This window comes from Prionailurus viverrinus, chromosome F1, assembly GCF_022837055.1.
Source record: "Prionailurus viverrinus isolate Anna chromosome F1, UM_Priviv_1.0, whole genome shotgun sequence".
NCBI classification, from domain to species: Eukaryota; Metazoa; Chordata; class Mammalia; order Carnivora; family Felidae; genus Prionailurus; species Prionailurus viverrinus.
Window position 1 is genome coordinate 36,917,904 of NC_062577.1, and position 21,800 is coordinate 36,939,703.

The 21,800-nt window shown below is 37.4% G+C and overlaps 1 protein-coding gene and 1 long non-coding RNA gene across 5 annotated transcripts in view; one reads left to right on the top strand and one right to left on the bottom strand.

Annotated features, from left to right (window-relative positions):
- Window positions 1–15,785, top strand: part of LOC125155643 (uncharacterized) — a 40,349-nt gene extending 24,564 nt beyond the window's left edge. The window contains exons 2-3 of the long non-coding RNA XR_007148292.1: window positions 11,434–11,564; window positions 15,651–15,785. This is a non-coding gene — a long non-coding RNA (uncharacterized LOC125155643). The remainder of the gene's footprint in view (window positions 1–11,433; window positions 11,565–15,650) is intronic.
- ZNF281 (zinc finger protein 281) lies at window positions 13,194–20,067 on the bottom strand. 4 transcript variants are annotated; one of them, XM_047841109.1, is made up of 3 exons: window positions 20,020–20,067; window positions 18,986–19,034; window positions 13,194–18,039 (listed from the first exon to the last, which is right to left on the bottom strand). In XM_047841109.1, the coding sequence occupies exons 1-3, from the start codon at window positions 20,037–20,039 to the stop codon at window positions 15,325–15,327; spliced, it is 2,784 nt and encodes a 927-aa protein (XP_047697065.1). In that variant the 5' UTR covers window positions 20,040–20,067; the 3' UTR covers window positions 13,194–15,324. The 4 variants fall into 4 exon arrangements, with proteins under 4 accessions (XP_047697065.1, XP_047697068.1, XP_047697066.1 ...); XM_047841112.1 differs by lacking the exons at window positions 18,986–19,034; window positions 20,020–20,067 and adding an exon at window positions 18,263–18,379 and having other exon boundaries at window positions 13,194–18,035; XM_047841110.1 differs by lacking the exons at window positions 18,986–19,034; window positions 20,020–20,067 and adding an exon at window positions 18,263–18,370.
- Window positions 20,068–21,800: the final 1,733 nt, after the last annotated feature.

The window sequence follows — 21,800 nt, forward strand, 5'->3', positions numbered from 1 at the left end:
ACAGTTTGTGAGTTCGAGCCCCGTGTCGGGATCTGTGCTGACAGCTCAGAGCCTGGAGCCTGCTTCAGATTCTATGTCTCCCTCTCTTTACCCCTCCCCTGCTCACACCCTGTGTCTCTCTGTCTCTCAATAATAAATGTTAAAAAAAAAATTTTTTTTAAAGAAAATAAAAAACCCGCTGGTTAGTGTATGTCAGCATGCTCAAATGTGAGATCTCAACAATGAAGAAAATCTGTTACCCATTATGTGATATTATTATTAATCTTATACTGGGGTCTTAAAAAATTTTGTTAAAAATCACCAAGTGTATTAGTGAAGATAAATCCTTAAAAATTAAAAAGCATGATTTGCATCTTAATGAGATGACACTAACAAAATACTTGTTTGCATTTTGAAGTGTCTATACTCTCCTAAATTCTATCTTTTATGTTTGACATTCATGTACTTAGAATATTTAAGTCAAATCCCAAATGCAAGCAACAAATTCTGTTTTCCTTTAGACCTATTTTTGGGAAAAGATTAAATGGGCCGACTGGCTAAACAATGAGGAGGCCAAAAAAAACCATCATCAGGTAATAAACACAAGCAGTAGAAAACCATGTGGCACTTTTGTTTTAAGAAACTTCAGGAGCACCTGGGTAGCTCAGTCCAATCTCAGCTCAGGTTATAATCTGACAGTTCTTGAGTTCAAGCCCTGTGGGCTCCCTTCACTTCGGATCCACTGTCTCCCTCTTTCTCTGTCCCTCCCCCCAGCTCACGTCTCTCAAAAGTAAACATTAAAGGGGCCCCGGGGAGGAGGGGAGGGATCTCAGTGGTTTAAGCGGTTAAGCGTCTGACTAAGGCTCAGGTCATGATCTCACTCACGGCTCCTCAATTCCAGCCCCTGGTCGGGCTCTGTGCTGACAGCTCAGAGCCTAGAGCCTGCTGTCTCCCTCTCTCCCTGCCCCTCCCCCTCTCTTGCTCTGTCTCTATCAAAAATAAATAAACATTCAATAAATAAACAAACAAACAAACAAACATTAAAAAAACAACTTCAAAATATTCTCAAATTATCTTCAATTTCTCAGTTTATTCTCTAAGCATATCTTGCACTAAACTGCTTCAGCAAAGATTCCTCTATAGACTATAACTCAAAAAATAGTTAAATAACACTAGAGTGTTTTTAAAAAAACACTAGAGTTTTTACTTTTAAATTATCATATTATTTTCTATTTTTCCTCTGAAGTGGTTATTCTGAAAACAAATCAAAGTACACAGTATATATAAACAACACTGACATTATTTCTATTCCTGAGAAAATTATATTTCCTTTTATCTACTTATTTATTAAGAAAGAATGCTATGACAGGAACAAATATCATACGACTTCATTCATATGAGGACTTTAAGAGACAAAACAGATGAGCATAAGGGAAGGGAAACAAAAATAATATAAAAACAGGGAGGGGGACAAAACATAGAGACTCTGGAAGGGTTGTGGGAGGGGGGATGGGCTAAATGGGTAAGGGGCACTAAGGAATCTACTCCTGAAATCATTGTTGCACTATATGCTAACTAATTTGGATGTAAATTAAAAAAAATAAAATTAAAACAAATTATAAAAAAAATAAAAAGCTAGAAAGAAAGAAAGAAAGAAAGAAAGAAAGAAAGAAAGAAAGAAAGAAAGAAAAAGAATGCTATGACAGGATAACAAGAAGAGTCAGTTGTTTTCTATAAATTGTTACACTTTGGGGAAACAAAATGAGGAAGGTGGTAATATTTATACTAAATTTCCTTTATATTCATGTTTCCAGTGGAAACGATAAAAATAATCTGAACATCAGAGATAGAAAATAACCTACCTTTTCATATTACAAATTTGCTCCCCTCAAAAAAAATTCCCACTGTGCAAATTCTAAATATTAGCACTATAACTATACACATTGAAAATTGCAAACAACAGCTGAGCACGATAGGATCGACAGTATCTAACCAGGGAATCACAAATAGGACATGGAAAGATTCTGTAAAAAAGAATGAGTAAAAATAGAAAACCTTCTTTCCTCCACATTGTTAGCCCAGTTCTGCCAGACAACCTCTTTTATGTAACTCAGGCAGGTTAGGATTCCTTGGGTCATAGGCCTTACTTATTGCAGACTAATTTCCTGTTCTCTGCTGCGATGGTCACCGTCCTGAGAACCTGGCAGGCAAGTATTTTTATCTTTACAGGAAGAAGTGATCTAGAAAGGTTTAGCCGTTTCCCTGAATCACACAGCTTAAAAGTTCTGGAGCTGGGCCTTGTTCTAAGAACTCAAGCATCTGGACTTGTAGACTTGAGTTCTGTCCCATTATAATGAAAGCCGGTGCCAGGCTGGATAGTGAACACACGTCAAAATGTCAGGGGTCTAAGGCTCAGCCCACATGCGCATTCTTGTGCCACCATTTCCAGTGTTTCTCTGGTGGAAGTGTCCTAACCCAGTTTGTTCATCTGTAAAATGAGATTAATATGATCTTGCCTTTCAGGCTTGTCAGGAGAATTAAATGAGGCAAAGTATGTAAAATTTGTGGCCATAAAGATGTTCCACAAATGCGTATATGCCCAAGGGCCACAAGCAGCCTGTGCAACTTTCCTGAGCAACCCTGGGTTCCTCAGGATGTGTACTCTGTATACTGGTACACTCTATCCCAATATGGCAGGACACACAACAAACAGAATTCTGCTGGTTTATTCAGCTCCAAAATCAGACATTCCAACTGATGGACTAGAGTCTCAAGTCACACGCAGACCACTTTTCCTAGCAACGTTAACAGGACTCCTCCTTCCTCCATTTGTATCCATTGCCACTACCGATCTGAAGCAATAATTGCTACTCAATTCCTCTGCCACAGTTGTATGCTACATAAAGGTATTATTCAGAAAATGCATAAAAAATAAGACCTGTCTTTATGAGAGGAGATTTTAAAGAGTCTTGGAATTAAAGAGATATTAGATATCTCTTCCTTGACTATTTTTTAAATGGTAACTATAAACATGATAATATAAATAGGGAGTTTTGGCTAATTGCAAATAGATTTATTCTCATTTAAGAAATTTGGCTAATCTCGAGCTCTTATTACCACATAATAACTGTAAATCTATCATTACAGTGGACCCAAAATTATCCAGAATACACAAGATTAGAGCTTTGGGGAAAGCCTGTAGATACTAATATTCCATCAGTGATTTTAAGAAGCAGTAAGTTCCTTCGGTTTGCCAATATATTGCCAGCCAAAAACAATGATCAGAAATAAAACTGTCATTGGCCTATAAACAAGCTTAAAAACAAAATAATCGAATCAGATAGGCCCAAGGAGCTTTTCTGGGAAGGTTTCCCACTAAAAATTGCTCCAGCTTTAGCCCTGTATTCATTTCTCAAACAGTGATTGTTCAGGTTATCTTATTCCAAAAGCTCTCACCATCTGTCCCCAAATTATCCCAATAGTGGCACATCATTTAGAAATTTCTTCAGCACTATTGACATTCTGTGCTGCATAATTCTTTGGGGGATGGGGGGGGGGTGCTGTCCTAGGCATTGTAGGTTGTATAGCAACATCTCTAGTCTCTTCCCATTAAAGGCCAGTAGTACACAACATGGCTCGAAGATGTCCCAACCAAAAATGTCTCCAGATATTGCCCATTGTCCCTGGCGGGGGGGGGGGGGGGGGGGGGGAGGGAGGGGCCGGGCAAAATTGCTCCCTGGCTGAATCACCGATTTATTCATTTCTCTGGTGTCTCTGCCTCGACAAGACCCTTGTTAAAGTGCACATGCACTCCCTCAACAGTCACTGATCCAATGGCAATTGTTAATGCCTCTGAACACTGTTATGAGCCCTAGCCCCATACAGTGGCTGCTACATGTACTACTTTGTAGATGAAGAAATTCAGGTTCAGGAAGATGAAGTAACTTTTTTATTCAATGCCAGAACCAAGATTTTAAATTAGACCTAACTATAAAGCTTTTTATATGGAGAGATCCTTCCATAAGGACAAAGACCTCTGAAGAAAGAAGGCATAGTAGGATGAGTAGAGCTAAAAACTAAACAAAATAAACCCACAAGATTTAGATTCATGAAAGGGATTCACCACCCTTAAGGGAGCGGTCACTTCCCTTTCTGGGTCTCTTCTCCACCAGTGATAGAAAAATACTCCCATCTAGGGTGGTGGGATGGGTGAAATAGGTAACGGGGATTAAGAGTACACTTACTGTGATGAGTACAGAGTATAGAATTGTTGAATCACTGTACTGTAACTAACATAACATTGCATGTTGATTACACTGAAATTTTAAAAAACAAATTCTTATTTATTTATTTAAGAGATAGAGCATGCACAGGGGAGAGGGAAAGATAGAATTTTTTTAATGTTTATTTTTGAGAGAGAGAGGCGGGGGGGGGGGGGAGGAATGCACACGCACTAGTGGGGTAGGGGCAGAGAGAGAGGGAGACAGAGAATCCGAAGCAGGCTCCGAACTGTCAGCGCAAAGCCCACCATGGGGCTCGAACCAACGAACAGTGAGATCATGACCTGAGCCAAAGTCAGATGCTCAACAAAATGAGCCACCAGGTGCCCTGAGGTAGAACCTTTAGGAGGGACCACACTCAGCATGGAGCCCCATGTGCAGCTCCATCCCATAACCCCAGGATGACCCCAGCTTAAATCAAGAGTTGGGCACTCAACTTTTTTGGGGTGCCCCCAAAAACAAATTTTTAGAAAAGGAATACTCCCACAACCTATAGCATACAAGTACTATGTGGACTGATGGCATACAAGTAGAATTATCATCAAATGATTTTTTTTCCCTCATGATAGGTTATCAGCACCCTAAAATCTCTTCCCCAGATTCTTTCCTACCTCCTTTGGGTCTTTGTTCCAATAGTACTCCTCCTAGGAATTCCCTATATGAAAGAGCACCCACCTCACTCTCACTTTCTGGTCCCTTTATTTTTTCTTCCTAGCACTCACCCTACTCCACATCATAGTGGACATTTGTTCACCCAGCTCCTCCGGTAGAATTTAAGGACACTTAATTTTCTTCTCTTTTCACTTCTATTCACCTCACAATGCCTGGCACACAGTGGGCACCTAGATGTTTTCTCAGTGGATTCTTAAAAACTAAACCAAAGATCATAGGGTTCCTGGCTGGCTGCTGGTAGAGTATGTGACTCTTTATCTTGGGGTTGTAAGTTCCAGCCCCATGTTGCGTGTAAAGATTACTTAAAAATAAAATCTTAAAAAAAAAAAAAAAAAAAAAAAACTAAACCAAAGATTGTAACTATGTGTGGTGATGGATGTTAAGTAAACTTAACATAGTAATCATTTCACAATATACACATGTATCAAATCATTATGTTGTACACCTAAAACTAATAGAATGTTACATGTCAATTAAAACTCAATCATAAACAGTAAACCAAAAAAATGCAAAAATTAAAGCAGGAAAATTGGAATTAAGGACCTGTGGAAATCAGATGGATTTTGATTTGAGATGAGAAAGGAAAGCCAAGGAGGTGGTGTTGGAGCATTGGCTAATGTTTTAAACATTCTAAAACTTTTCACTAGATGAGAATTAGGGCTGCCAAAGACTAAGCAGAGGAATTATTTGCTAACGGAAAGTAATGCCATATTTCTCTATATTGCCTTCCTTTCAGCTTCTAAAACTGACGAGATAGATGCAAGGAATACTTCATGGAATTAAAAATCTTGCAAATCCCAGTACCATATAATCTCTTTTATTTGTATGGCATCTTTTTCTTGATGCAATGATCATCTATATACATTTGGACTTGCTCAGGAAGCAATATACTGAAATGTTTGATGTTAAAAAAACATTTAGCTTAATTTCTGATTACCATGTAATACAAAATACTAGTGACTAATGTGTCTGATTTCACTAATAGATTAGCAAAAGCTTTCTTTTCCACATTCTCCTTCAACATTATTTAATGCTTAATCCAACACATATACAAACTCTGAATTTTGTAGTGGGTAGATTATGAGGAGTTGAAAATTATGAGATTAAGAAGTAGCTAAATGGAGAAGGGAATACATTCCCAAGTTCAAGACCAGTTGTCCCAGTTTCAATCTGGATAACAATGTAATTGGGACCAAAATCAAGAAGAACACGGAGCACCATAGGTTTCTAACTTAAAAAATATATATTATGTTTACTTATGAGAGTCTCTGGTAACAGTAAAATGCTCAATTTACTTTTATTAAAAATGGCTAAAATTTTAAATCAAATCAGCTAAGTGCAACTATAAAATTACCAATACATTTCTTTTTATCTATTCCTAATGTAAAATACAGTGATGCTGTATTTAAGAGAAAAAAATATGACTCAAACTTATTTATAAATGAATAAGTTAATAGGCTTCAACTAACCTGATGGTTTCATAGAACAAATGGCAGAAAGGAATAAGAGAATTTTGAAGATATCCATTTCCAAAGTATAAACTAAATTTATTCCTTCTATTCTAAGTACACTATCGTGACCATTTCTAAAGAATAATTTATTTCACATGTTCACAATGTAAATACTAAATATCTTTATGAATTATTTCATTTTACTTTTCAACAGACATTTCTAGATATCCATTGTAATCTTATCATGTGAAAAAAATTCAGTGTTTTTCAAAAAGAGATCTTTGACGTACATTTTATAATACACCAGAACAACTGCTGCTCTCCAACATTTGAAAGCCTCCTGAAAGATTTGAAGTGGCTGCTCTTAACACACAGGGAGAAACTGGATCTACCTTAAACCTTATATGTGTTCAGTGAAGTTCAATTCTCTAGCCATGTTTCTGAGAAATGAGCTTTTTCAAATCCAGTCAAGTCAGGTTCAGGCAGTGGTTTGCTTCCTATTGATAGGCTAAACTTTTTTCCTTTCTCTTCACAATCTTAATAGCTCTAAACACATTAATCTTATTTATTGCTGAGCAATGTCCCTACCATCTGCTCTTGCTAGTATTCCATCTAAAAATACAATTCTTTTTTTAATATATTCAGCCCCAGTAATTTGTGTTCTGAATATTTTATTACAAAGCAAGTACATGGGGGGGGGGGGTGTTAGAATAAACTTGATCATCTAAATAATTATTTATATGTGGTTTATAAACAAAATCACCAACTGAAGTCTGAAAAGCAATTCTACAAATATTTTGAATTTCTGCTCTGATATTCAGCTGCCAAAATTCCAACTGATATTCAGTACTGAATGTTTTTAACAAGCAGTACGTTCAGACTGTTCAAAATGTTTTTGTATTTTAGCTCCAGATGGAGTATTGGTCCAGTTGGGTGAGTGACTGATATAACCCAGAGTGATCATTTCTTATTAAATTAGAAAATGCATATTATTTATTTTGGGTTTGAAAATCAGACAAATAATTTCTATCATTAAATGCCATGGGAAGCCTTGAAATGATTCCATAATTATACATCCAATCTTATAAATTTTTACTTGCATGTTATGTAAGATTTCAATTACATACACAGATGAACTGATGGGATTTAAAAGCAAAAAAGAAAAAAAAAGTTCCCCCTTATAATTCTTTCTTAGCTACCTAGTTTTTAGATAAGAATAAAAGTGTTCTTTTACCCTGTATTAACAAATTAGTTGTTTGTGAGAACATTATTTTTTATAAATTAAGATGTTCACCCATACTAAATTACAGTAATTCAAAATCTCAACAGTTACAAGGCAGGGAATTGAAATGTTCTTGTTAGAAATACATGATTATGCAAGATGCCCCCCTTTCTCCCAACTTTTCCTAAATACTACCTTTTCTCCTTTCATAGGTCATACACACTAGCATTATCAGCAAAAATAACATTGTATCTTTCACTAATATACCTTTTCTCTCCTTGTCAAATATCAATTTGCTTTAGAGGTTTAATAAAATTAAAGTGTGAACAAAACGAAAACTGTAATTTTCTGTTCATTCCCCCAGCCTTCTCTAGAAATCTCCCCAAATCGCATTTTAATTGTGCTTCCATAATACATTCCTGTGATTCATCAGCAGTAACCCATATCAGCTTACTGTTATTACCAGTCTCCCAAATGCATCTCATTCAAATCTTTAAGATCTTTTACTATACGACTATGGTAAACACATCCACTAATATTAATCTCCTTACATCCCTTTACACTTTTCTTTTACACAATAATCCTTCCTTTTCAAAGACAAATCTGTCACAACAGTTTGAATGCTTTTGACACTATGTTCAACATTCTTAGGTATTTTATATTCAAATAAATCCTGAACTATGTTTAGTTATGATTTCTTCTTTACTAAAAATGAAACAATTAAAAAAGTTAAGAGTGTAATGATTTCAGATTACCCATATAAATTTTCTTCACCAAACTTTTAAGAGATTAGCTAAATTGCTAACATTAACACTCATAAAGATACACAGCTGACTACTCCAAATGTGATCGAAACATATATGGTATCTTAGTGGAAAAAATCACATTAAAAAAATAAACACTTCAGGCAGCTGGGTGGCTCAGTCAGTTAAGTGTCCAACTTCGGCTTAACTAAGTTAAGGTCATGATCTCGGCGGTTTGTGAGTTCGAGCCCGGCGTCGGGCTCTGTGCTGACTGGAGCCTGGAGCCTGCTTTGGGTTCTGTGTCTCCCTCGCTCTCTATCCCTAACCAGCTCATGCTCTCTCTCTCTTCTCAAAAATAAACATTTAAAAAAAAAAAAAATCTTGGGAACTTCTGCAGCATTGTCTCCCAAACTCAAAGGAATAAAATTCCACAGTAACTTAGAAACAACATAATTCTTAACAATATTAACACAATTTTAAGATGTTCATTGAAAGGCTAAACAAAAGGGGATCATACAGGACTAATTTTTAAAAATGTTTTAATGCACGTATGCAGTGCTATGAACCTCAATCAGTTTTCTAATATTGTGCTTAGGACAGTAAAATTTACATGTTGGGTCTATTAAAAGCAAATATTTTCCTAATAACTTTCATTCCTGTACTTCATCCATTTGCAAGAGGAAAACTCCAGGTCTCATCTCAGCTTGCTTTCTAATCTCTTACTGAACACTTTTGTTATTTGGGGCCACTAAGTAACAAAACTGCAGCCTCAGAGAGGATATTTCCAGGACCACTACTAAACTGATCAAGGTCATGGGTTGTCTATTCATGGAGACCCACAATGATACCCATTTACAGTTCTCATTATCCTCCAAAAAGAAGGAACTCTCTTTCAAATGTTTATACTTGGCTTCCTTGTAGGAAGAGCCTAGTTTATGTGCAACCAAACATAAAATAGTTACATTGCTGATCTTGTCATTCAATTTTGCAATCCACTGTTAAAAAATTAATCTAAAAATGTCACTCCCAGATTTAAAAAGCTGTATTTATCTCAAAAATCAAGATTAAACTTTAGCTCCTTTTAATTTTCCAATAGATAATGCTTATAAAAACAAGATCTTGTATAAAGTAGAATGAACAAATGAGGCAGTCACAAGTTAAAATTAAACAACACTTTTCAAAGCAAAACCTAAAAAATAATAATTAGGGAGTTTCCAACATGTTACACTTTTTCTTTGTCAGAACACAATATGCCTTTATACACTGTACTTGTACATCTCTTTCTTGGTGGTTGGGGATGTTGATTCAGAGATTTTGTCTTAATTCCTCAATTCTGTGCATATTCAGTTCAACACATATAACAGTAATTTTGACAGCAATTGTTTTGGTAAGAAAAGTTATTTGCAAGTCTCACCAACCAATGGGAGCTGTGTGACTTTATGAGTTACTAAAGAAAAGATTTAATATATAAACACAAAGATTAGCCATCTTATTCCTAGATTGGGAATGTAAACAGAAGTTCACCACAGTTGTCTGTTAAGAGTTATTTATTAATTGTTCCACAATAGTACTAAAGTTCATACCAAACCAAAGTACCTAAAGAAGTCTGAACTGAGAGAATGACAAAATACGAACAGTTTTTCAAAGATCTCCTTTACCTTTCTAGTTACTTAAATTCCCCAGGACCCTTATCAATATTGGAGTAAATTTTATATTCCCTATTTTCCTTCAAACCTATTCCTTTCCTTCTCCTATTCTAACATATTGCTTACCTTCCTTAACACACAACCTCTGCTCATTATTCTTTTACTCCCTACAAACACAGGAAACAAAATTTTCCCTTTGGAGTATAAGATCCAAATCATTACATTTTTCTCCAGCTGTTTATCTACATTTCCCAAGAGATACTTATCTCAACATGTAACAACATACTTCTCAAGGCTTATCTTGCACAGTATATTTCAACCTAGCTAGTCACACTCAGGCTACATGAAGCAGAGTTTTCATGTTATTAAGAACTCAGTATTATTCTTTAGGCAAAAAGATGTGGGGTGGCTGTGGGCTTTCATTTTTATCAATATACTTGCTTATGAGGGAAGCTACTCCTGTGCAACTGAAGCAGCACAATGGTTGACTGTAGTTATTATACACTGTTAACACATTTCTTTGTTGATTGAAAATACTGAACAATTGTCACGTTTAGCGTCTCTATGGTACTTATTATCAGATGGGAAACTGTGCAGAGAATTATATTCCACTAATTATCTGACCAGCTTTATCATAAAATTTTATGGCCTTATGTAACCTAAATGTGGTTCCATAAATGCTAAGTAACTAATTAAATTGCAGATAAAGAAACTTTTAAGTATGCCTAATATCTGACGCTTAATTTAGGTAATGACTATTTATAACACAAAATTTCAATATTTAGGCATTCTTCTAAGGCAGAGATTCTTTTTTTTTTTTAAGCTTATTTATTTTTTTAGTAATCTCTACACCCAATGTGGGGCTCGAACTCACGACCCCGAGATAAAGAGTTGCGTATTCTTGCCACTGAGCCTGGTAGGCGCCCCAAGGCAGGGAATCTTTAAGGTCCACAGGTTAAGAATTTTGTATTGGAGTTTGTTCATTTTGAGGAGGGGGGTGGTTATTGTGAGTATACAAATTGGCTTGTAAACTTTCATGTGCAAATATATTTCTGGTAACGAATGGGGGTGGGGAGATATCAATTCTCTCATCAGCTGCCCAGAGTTTGAGACACTAAAAATGTTATATATAGTTCTCCCTAGAGCAAAGGTTCATGAAAATCTTACAGTAGAATCTACTTACGTTGGTCACTCACATGCAGTCAATACTTTTTTAAAAAGCGAAACAGGTAAAAAGGAGAAACAATTTTAGAATTGTATGCCCTCTGTATGGTTTAAACTCACTATAATTTCAGAGGATTTATTTTCAAGTTTTTTGATCAAGGATAAGACAATAGAATTCCTAATGCTGTCTTTATGTTAATGTTCATTTTAAGTAATCAATGACTAAGGACGTAAATAACAAGTGGAACTAACACATTTTCTCTCAAAATCTGCCAGGAACTCGTTATCCTCTCATAGACGGTATGAGTATCATAGCACCAACAAAGGAATCTTGCATCACATTTTAAAAATTAAAACCTGTCATTATGGATCACAGAAAACATGAAGACCGTAAAACTCAAAAAATGGTAAGTCTTCAGATGTAGTTTACTCTGAAAACATAACTTTGAAGTCCAGAAGTTAATTTTCATTTGAAGAAAGTTCTTCAGTTTAACAAGACCTACGAATTTGGAAGCTAAGGACTGTGTATGTCCTATTGCTCAAACTGTCACCCAGTTCAGGCTTAAATGCTACTAATTACAAGAAACTACAAAATGCCAGATACCAGGAATGAACAGAAAGTTTTGCCTTTCTCACCTGATTAATGTAATACAGAAAACTAAATGTGAGGCAGAAATATTTGTATCACTGTTTGCAATTTTTTAGAAATATTAAAAATTTTAAGTACAGGGCCACCTGACTGACCCGGTCGTTAGAGTATGTGACTCTTGATCTACGGGGTCGTGAGTTCGAACCCCACACTGGCGGTAGAGCCTACTAATAAAGAAAAAAGATTAAGCACAGATCTTTTTTCACGTATTTCTGTTCTCATTATTGAATTACCACACAAATTACTGACTAGCAACTGCTAAATTATGGTAAATTATGGTACATTCATCCTGAATGTACAGCAACACAACAGTTTTCTACTTCATACCCTAACATCTTGAAAGTAAAAAGCTTAATTTTAAAATGACGATATTCAAATATGGCCATTCCACAAACAAGAAAACGGTGGGGGGGGGGGCGGGGGGGGGTAGGTGGGTAAAAAAAAAAAAAAAAAAAGTTAAGGTTAACCTAGAATGGAGAAGTCAGTCATCTGTGCAGAAAAATTAAGAACTGGATTTGAATGCAGAATCAGGGAGATTCTGTTTAGCAGTCTTGTTCGAGAAAATACCAAAGCTAGGAAATGACCTTGGCAAAGAAAGAACTAATTTACTTTTCCCAATCATATGGGCCTAGCAGATTATTTCTCTAGAGACAAACCCATGTTTATGTCTAATATAATTTATCATTTCCCTCTAATAGTATCATATACCCAAAAAAAGCAAAGCTTCAAAGACCTATTCTATCCTTTAATATTTTTACTCCTTAATTCAACATTTGTAGCTACTGAATTTCAAAGCACAATTTTCTCATGATTTTACATAGCCACCCACAATTTTTTCTCCATCTTTAAAAGGTACTTACTTTCAAATATCTCTTCTGCATCTTCAATATTTAAATGTCTTACCTCTTTCCTTCTGATATCTATACTTTCAACTTTTTTAAACATTGTTAGACTATGACTAATAGTTTTCCTACTAAAAATGCTCAAGGCCCTTTTTGTGTCCTACTGTTATTACAACCTTTTTGAGGCAAAAAGGATGCATCTAGAACCAAAAGATATTGGAATCTGATTTTAAGTGAGGCCTCAATAGTCTCTCTGATGTAATACTTAGGACACGTAACCCAATTTCAACAAAACATGTTCTAATATACATATTAACTTTCTATCCTTCCATATAGTGCACCTCAGACACAAAATGCTTAACCAGTTTTCAAATAAAATAAACCTAGAAACATGAAATACTTACGTTAAAAAAAAAAAAAAAACAATAGAAATACAAGTCTCTAAACTGCAAGTTATACCACTGATGTGAATATTTTAGAAAATGTAGTTCATGAAAAAAAATGAAAAATGTTACTGGATATTAAGTGATATCTCCTTTCTTCAATTTTGTGATTAACAGGTCTTTTATTGGTAGTAAACTAGAGCAAACAATCAGAATAATACATATGCAGTATTCAGTACACACAATAAAAGTTAAAGAAATTCAAAACCTGTATAAAACAAACACTGGAGAAAAATCATACAGCTTAAGAGATACAGTGGTAAAGGTCCTCTCCATCCTTTGATTACAGCTTGTACTCTGTACCCAATAGAACTTACCGCACTTACCAAAATAAGATATACAGACGTTTTAGTATTGATGTATTTAAGAGGATTAAACACATTTTCTAAGAATCTTGCAATGACAAATAGGTGACCCTTTAGCTGGTAAGCAGACTTAAGGGAGGAAAGTGGGGAAAGGAAATTAACTAATATTTTGTAACCATTTTTAATAATTTCTTATTTTCCAAACACTGCTTTCATAACAGAAGTGTTTTACACTTGCACAATATTAATTACTTTATTATACATGGAAGCCTGTGGTAGGCTGATTACACAATAAGACTGCAAACAACCAGTGGTACTTTTCTGACGTCAGAAGAGTACATAAGACTGAAACATCACCAAAAGTACATAAAAAACTCATCAGCATAAACATCAAAGTACATTAAAAAATATAATCAGGAAAAAAATACAATTGCTAAAAAGTGGTTTAGAGCAAAGCCACTGTCTTATCAGTAGCTTCAAATGGCAATTAGCGTTCATAGCAAGTTTTGATGACTTTACAAGACCCCTGTACAATACTGACTAATGCACCCTTTTAAAATGTACATTAAAGGCTGCAATTTCACAAAGAGGTTCTGATGTCACTACTAAATGCAGACACTTATTCCTCACATTAGCTAGGTCACCAGTTGGAATTACAACCTTATTAACAGTATCTGTAGCTCAGACTAGGTGGGGCTTTATTATACATGGAAATCTCTATGGTTTTTTTTTTTTTAAAGATGGGGGGTTGTTTATCCTATTATTTAGTATTTGAATGCCACAAGGCATATAAAATGCCTAATGAGTTACCTAATGGAATGTAAATCATTCTAAAATTGAAACTGTCCAGAGAGAAGAGGGAACAAGGCAGGCTCAGAACTTTAAGAAAGAGGGTAAGTCAAGAAAAGAACAAAAAAACAGAAGTGTGGGTGACACGTAATAACACAGACAAGAAAACGATGCTTTAAGCCATGTATAATAAATAATGCATACCCCAAATTTCAAAAAATTATGTAATTCCAACTTGGGTTCTAATACTGGATCCAACCAACCACTTGGGTGTCAACACTGTGCCAGATATCATAACTCCTAATGGAACTACAGCCCTGTTACAGTTGGGATAAGGAGAGGGTGCTATTTTTTCTTCTTCTTTTATTAAAGCTATCATTCCAGGCTTTGATCAAAGATCCAAGAATATTTGTTCTACCAGGCTGGAATGAATGGTTTGGAAGTTCAGAGTACATTTAAAAGCTGCAACAAAACATAGGTAGCCAACATCTCAGAATTTTGGATCAGCCTAGATGGAGACAGCAATTTGAAATGTTTTCGATCCCTTACTTAAAATGATGAAATGTATATCAGCCCAGATAGAGCAATTTGAAATGTTTTCGATCCCTTACTTAAATGATAAAATGTATTATCATACTATCTGTAAATTGGATATTCCATTACAGTGATAACGTACAGAATTCCCATGCGTTATTACACTTTCCTGAGAGTAAAGCAATTAGAATAACCTTAATCCTAGCAACAAAGTTTTTTTTTTTTTGTGGGTTTTTTTTTGTCTTTTTTGTAGGTTTTTTTTTGTTTTTGGTTTTTTTTTTGCTTTTTTTGTTTTTTTTTTGTATTTTTGTGGTTTTTTTGCATTTAAAACTTTTGGGCTATTCCCTGACAATCTATACATGTAAATTTGATTGCTAAACATTGTCACTTTGAATGTCAAACTATTTTTAATCTATTGATTTTGATTAAAAATCATAATACAAACAGAGCTAAAATCACACTAACAAAATAAACTAAATATGAAAAGTTGCATTGAAAGGGCATTACATTATTCTTAATAGGATCGTGTAGAAACATTCCAATGGCAGTGTTCTCAAAATAAAACAAAATTACATTAGACCTCCAGCCTGGTCACTTTGGGGACCTTACCTGTAACTTTGGCTGGTGGGTGTCTTTACTCTCGTACTACATGGCTCACTTACATCAGACATCATATTTGTATACCCTGAGAAATCTGACACTGAAGTCCTTACTCTATGGTCCACTTCTCCATTAGAGTTAGTGATGAAGGTCATTGGCACCCTGCTGCCCGACTTAAACTGAGAACCAAACGCTTGTGCAAAGTTCTCAATCTGGTACGTTGTTCTAGGCTCTATGTCTTTCTGAGGATCTATCTGGCTAGCTAACTCCTGAGATGGAATCTGAAAGCTTGTTGAGGACTCTAAATTTTTCTGTTGTTCCTTCTGGCTAGTCAATTTCTGAGATGAGGACTGGAAGGCTGATGAAGTCTCTAAATTCTTCTGAGAATCTATCAGATCATCCAGCTCCTGGGAAGGTGTCAACTGCTGATGTGTAGCATCCAAAGCAGATAAATAAAGACCTGGTTGAGATCCAAACAACATCCCAAAAGGAGGCTTTGGCAATGAAGATGGCAACACTGAGGTAACAGATTGGCCGAAACCACACTCCAAAGGAGATGTAGTGTATATTTGTTTTTCTGGAAATAAAGTGTGGTTGTGGAGAGGTGAAGACAAACTGACAAACTGGAAACCGTGTCCAAGAGTAAAACCTGCATTAGTGGATTTTTCAAAAGCCTGTTGGAGGTATTTGGAGTATTCTTGCAACATGCTTGCCTTATCACTTGAAGATGTTTGGGTGCCTGGGCTCAAATTTTCTTCTTGAACCAACTCTGAGTGTTCTCCTGAGGTGTGTAAATCCACTCGTGGTTCCGTTATGTTGAAAGGATCCTCTTTCTGGCTTTCTGATTTGTTGGAGTATTGATCCAAAATACTTTGTAAAACCTCATCAGGAATTCCAGACTTGTCATGACAAGACTTAATTTCAGCATTTAGAGCTGAGGAGTCAATAAGGGACAATGGAGTCTCATTGTCCAAAACACTGACACCTGCAGACTGAATGACGGACTGTTGGGAGACCATGTGTCCTACATTTATAGAAAAGGCACTGTTGCTGCTGGCAGTTGGTAAATATCTTCTTTTCTTTGAAAACTGCATGGCATCATCATAATTACTACTTATTTGACCTTGTTTACCACTGGTACTTTGGAGAAGACTAATAGTCTCCACACTATTATTCGAAACTATGCCAAGTGAGCCACCTGGTTTCCCAGACAAGGACTTCTGTCCAATGATGTCTGGTAATGGTGACACAAAATTAAGGTAGCTTTTCTCTGTATTCTTTCTGCTTCCTTTCTTAAAGATCAGTTTTGGCACCCTTTTCTGCAGTTCATCAATACCAGTGCCAATTATGCCTCCACTGGAAGACACAGTAGGCATTTCTACTGAGTAACTCTGCATGTTTATATTATTTGAAATTTGTGATTCACTTGTTTTACCAGTCTTATGTTCCTTATTTTCAACAGTTATACTTTTTGACTTCGTTTTTCTCCTTGAAGAACTTGTATTTCCCTGAGACAACACAGCCAGATTACCCATACTGCTATGGGTTGATGACCCAGGTTCTGCACCAGCGGCTCCTTTAGCTATGGCTTCACCACATGTGCGCCTGTGCTTCAACAGTCTATCAGTCCTTGAAAAATACTGTTGGCAAGTGTCACATTTATATGGCTTTTCTCCACTATGCGTCCTCTTGTGTCTCTCCATATGGTACTTCTGAATAAACTTCATGCTGCACTGATCACATCCAAATGGCTTCTCTCTACTATGAATTTTCTCATGTCTCTGTAGTAGGTATTTCTGAATGAAACCCATACTACACTGGCTGCACTGGAAAGGTCGTTCTCCAGTATGAATGAGGACATGTCTCCGCAGGTGATAGGAGCTTCTGAAAGCAGCACTACAGTGATCACAGATATGAGGTTTCTGACTTGGGGAGAGGATGGCACCTTCTCCATCTCCAACCAAAGAAGGTTTGGAAGATGCACTTGGCTTCCTCTTGGCTTTGATTCCCTGAGATTCTGGCTTTGGCCTCTTTGCCTTTTTGACATTAGTGTCCTGCTTTGGCTCCTCACTGCCATGGTGGTCATCAGTCCTGCTACTGCTGCTGAGCAATACGTCACGGTGGTGCTGGGCTGGTTGCTGCTGGGCATGCTGGTGGAGAATACTGAGGTCCTGGATGACGCCGTGGCTCCCCCCATCCCCGCCTCCTAGGCCAGGAGATCTCTCCTCAGCCCCAGCGAACAGCCCCCCATAGTGGTGGTGGTGATGGTGGTGGTGGGACTGCTGCTCCTCAGGATCTGCGGGTTTCTCCTGTTTGATGCTAACCAAAGACTGCAAGAATCCCCAGGAGGTCCTCTGCGAGGGGAAGGCCGCGGCTGACGCCGCCGGCTCCTTCTTGAAAGTCATGTCCGGGGCTGGCGGAGGGGGGGGCTCAGCGGCCGGGGCTGCGGAGGTAGAGGAGGATAACACGCACTGCGGGGGAGGGGCGGCCGACCCCGCCGGCCGGGTGAAGCTGGTGACCGGGGGAAGCCGGTGGTTGAACATAACCATACCCTGGGGAAAGGTGGGTTCCATCTCTGCCCTCCTGCTGCTGCCGCTGCCGCCGCCGCTGCCGCCGCCGCTACCACCACCGCCGCCGGAGCCGCTACCACCGCTACTGCCGGTACCACCGCCGCCACTCAGGAACCCACTGCCGATTTTCATACCCCGAAGGAGGCCTGGCTGAGGAGAGGAGGAGGAAGAGGGAAGAGGGAGGAAAGGGGGGTGGAACCGGGCCCCGGGCCGGGACCACCGCAGCGCCCAGGACCCCGCCGCGCCGCCGCCCAGACCGCAACGCGCCCAGCACTAATTCCCAGCCCGGTCGCCTCCGGCACCGGCACACATGGTCCTGGGACTCTTCCCTGGGCCTCGCCCTCTCCCTCTCAGACCCACCGGCAACACTTACGGGTACCGCCGCCGCCGCAGCCGCCGTCGCCTCCAGTTAATAAAAATAACGCCGTCCTCTCCACAATGGAATTAAAAGCCTCCCCCGTACTGCGCAGCCGCGGCGCGGTGTCTGCTGGGAACTCTTCAACCCAGCCAGAGGGGAGCTCTGCGGAGCCACGGCGCCTGCGCTGCAGCTTCCGCCCGGTCTGCCTGTCAATCACTGGGGCGGTTGGGCGGAGGGGAGGCCCAGGGCTCGAGGGGCGGGGATTTGGGTCCCCTGTAGAAAGAGGCTTCCAGGCGAACGGGCGTGATTGGTGGGCTGCACTGACGGAGTTGGACGTGGGTGAGGGCTTCTGGGGGAGGACGCTCAGGGGGTGGAACCCAAGGGGCGGAATTACGCGGGACCTTACTGCGGCGTGGCTCGGGGGCTGCAGAGAAAGAGGCTGGCAAGATGGGGGAAACTGAGGACTGAATGTTGGGGCTTTTTCTAGTTTACAATTTGTAGTCTAGGTATTGAATCACAATCCAAACCCAGAAGTGGGTCACTTAGGGCACTTTTGGTTCTGCCTAAAAGCAGTAAACTTCAAATGCCCAACATTTATTAAAACAGATTTCTTCCGTTATCCCTCTTAGGTTGGAAATATTTTAATAGTGGGCGTGTACCTTTGGATTTATAGGAGGAGCCTGCTTTGAAACCGTTGCAAAAAAAAAAAAAAAAAAAGTTGTTTTACTGCCAACCTACCTGAAGGCTACTGAAGAAGGAAACCGCGTGTAATCCGGGTGCTGCAGCCCTGTAAAACACGCCCACACTCATACTTCATCATCATCAGATGTTATTTAAATGCCCACATACCTTTTCAGTCTGGCTAATGACTCTGTTTGCAATGTTACAATGTTGCCTAGCCCCTTATGTTACTTATTTAGGAAAAACTGACTACCAGGCCCTTCTAAGACGCGTACTAGGATTCACTCTGCCCTCCCCCAGTATAGACTGCTGAGAAACGCATGCAAAATTACAATTTTTTTCTTGAGGGAAAATTACAAAGTAAAATCTTGAAATCAGAGACTAACAAATACCACACAAGTCTCTACTCAGTGGCTAGTGTACACAAAGCACTCACTTTCATATTAAACGTGCCAAAATCTAAACCAGCTACTTGCCTAACAAAGCCTATATAAATCACAATTTTTTTTCATAAAACGACTAGAACCATCACAATAATTCGTTTACATAGTATATTTTCTTCGTGAAATTTCAAGTCCATTTTTTCACAATATTTCTAACTAAATAACTGCTCATAACTAAATAGTAAATGACTTCTCTGAGAAACTTCACCATTGAAACCATAAGATTATTCATTATTCTTTATGGGCCTCTCTGAACCTGTGCAGAAACTTAAAAGGTAATATTTAATGAACATTTGGTGGTAAGAAATATTATTCTAATTCCATGAAGTTACCTATAAGCATTCTGCCACTTAAATTGTAAAACCTGAATACCGTCAAGGATAGCTAAGTGTTAAAAGAAAGACTGAAAATTCCAAAACTTAAGGCAGTAGTAAAATATTAGTCAATGCCTGTGAGAAATGAGGCTGTCCCTTTATTCAGGGCGTCAGTGTTTAATGGTAAGCTGGGATGCATATAAGCTAGTCCAAGCATGAAGGGCAGTAGGACACTCATATGAAAAGCCAACTTTGTTCCTCAGTTATCAAGATAAGAAACCTGTCATTTCTCTCATTCACTCTGTCAGCCTTGAGATACTCCAAGCAGACTTACCTCTGTGTTGTATACCCCATATATCAGAAAGATGAAGAGACCCTGTAAAATAAAATGGAGGGAAAAAGCTGTTAACGCTAATCATTTCAGCAGTAGAAATACCTGAAATAAACTTTCCTGGGAACAGACAAAAGAAGACACACTTCATCAAGGTCAATTTATTTTTCTATTTTTCAACATTAGAAGCTGTACCTTGAGCATTTATAAGGTAACATACCAGCACATCACTTACAGTGGTGTGCTACGCAATTCTTCATAAATAGGAAATAAAAATACCATTCCTGGTACATAGAATATTAATTATAAAAATCAAAATGCCAGTCTCTGAAAGATAGCTAGGTAATGAAAAAAATTAAACTCAGAAAATGTCATCAAAGTAATCAATAGCACTCAGCATCAATATTTCTAAACACTGTTTTAGACTACGGAAAATGGAATATATTGGTTAAAGTCTTCACAGGAGTAAAAAAATTTTTTTTAATGAAAAGAACTAAAAGGATAAACTTAGGGTAATAAATAGTTTCTAAACAATATTTAAAACTCCAGTTCAGGTTAAGATAAAATTTCACATTATCACTTGTAAAACTACACACATTTTTATTGTAAACTTTTTATAAAGAAGTTTCAAAGATCTGCTGTTTATTAGTCCTTAGTTTTAGAAAATACTTAATTGTAAAATATAAAATGAATCTCACCCTTAAATCTAAAATATTAAATTTTTTAAGAAAATAAAACTGATGTAGTTTAAACTTATTAGAGAAAATAGCAAGAAATTTTCCATGTATTTTGGCTTTGCAGGGGAAAGAAAAAATCTATATTATCCTATTCTTGTTAGGTATGAGTAAACCAAATATGAGATAGATGCCTGGACTAAAGTCTGGAAATGGTTCAAATAGTTAAAAAATGTGACATTTCGAAAGGAAAATATTACAGGAATATTTTAATATTTGTTTTATATCTGTATACTTAACATCTTACAGATAACGGGAACAATCCTATAATAAGGAGATTGAATAAAACAGAACTAGGTTTTGCTCGTTAGTTTCTTCTGTAACATGTTTTATTTTTTAAGAACAATTTTACTTTCTTTATTATTTTCTTATGTAATCTTTACACCGACATGGGGCTCAAACTCACAACCCTTGAGATCAGGAGTTGCGTGCAATACTGACTGAGCCAGGTGCCCCTCGTCATTTTACTTTAGTATGGTATGTTCATTACAATTAATCTTACAAGTTTTCAATACTACTCTCTATGTAATATCAGAAACAAACTTTCATTACATGTGTTTGTATTAGGAAGAAAGGTTGACAAAGAGTTTTGAACAACCAAAAATGTCTACTGGGTCATTGACTTTTAAAAATTCAAGTACAGTGAGAGTTTCTTCACTGTGTATACATCACGTCCCATAGCTCAATATCGATACTCAAATCCATCCAAGTAGCCTTTCTCAAGATCTACATAGTGTGAATTCAAGCGTCTTAGATGATACTCATTTTATAGGCTACTTGTTTGCCTAGATTCTAGATAATCCAAGAAAAAAGTTCTCTGACTTATGACAAAACTATACAATAAGTAATAGTGCTCCTTCCTTTCATAATTGCTAATTCTTTATTTCATATTGTGTTATATAGATATAAAATTAAGAGTAGGTCACTCAAATTACTTCTATGTATGAGACAGGAGTGTTTTGCTTTGTGCAGTACCTAAGTTCTTCACCACAATGCCTTGTGTATGGAACAATAGGCATTGTGATTTCTATATGTTAAGAAATTCATCTG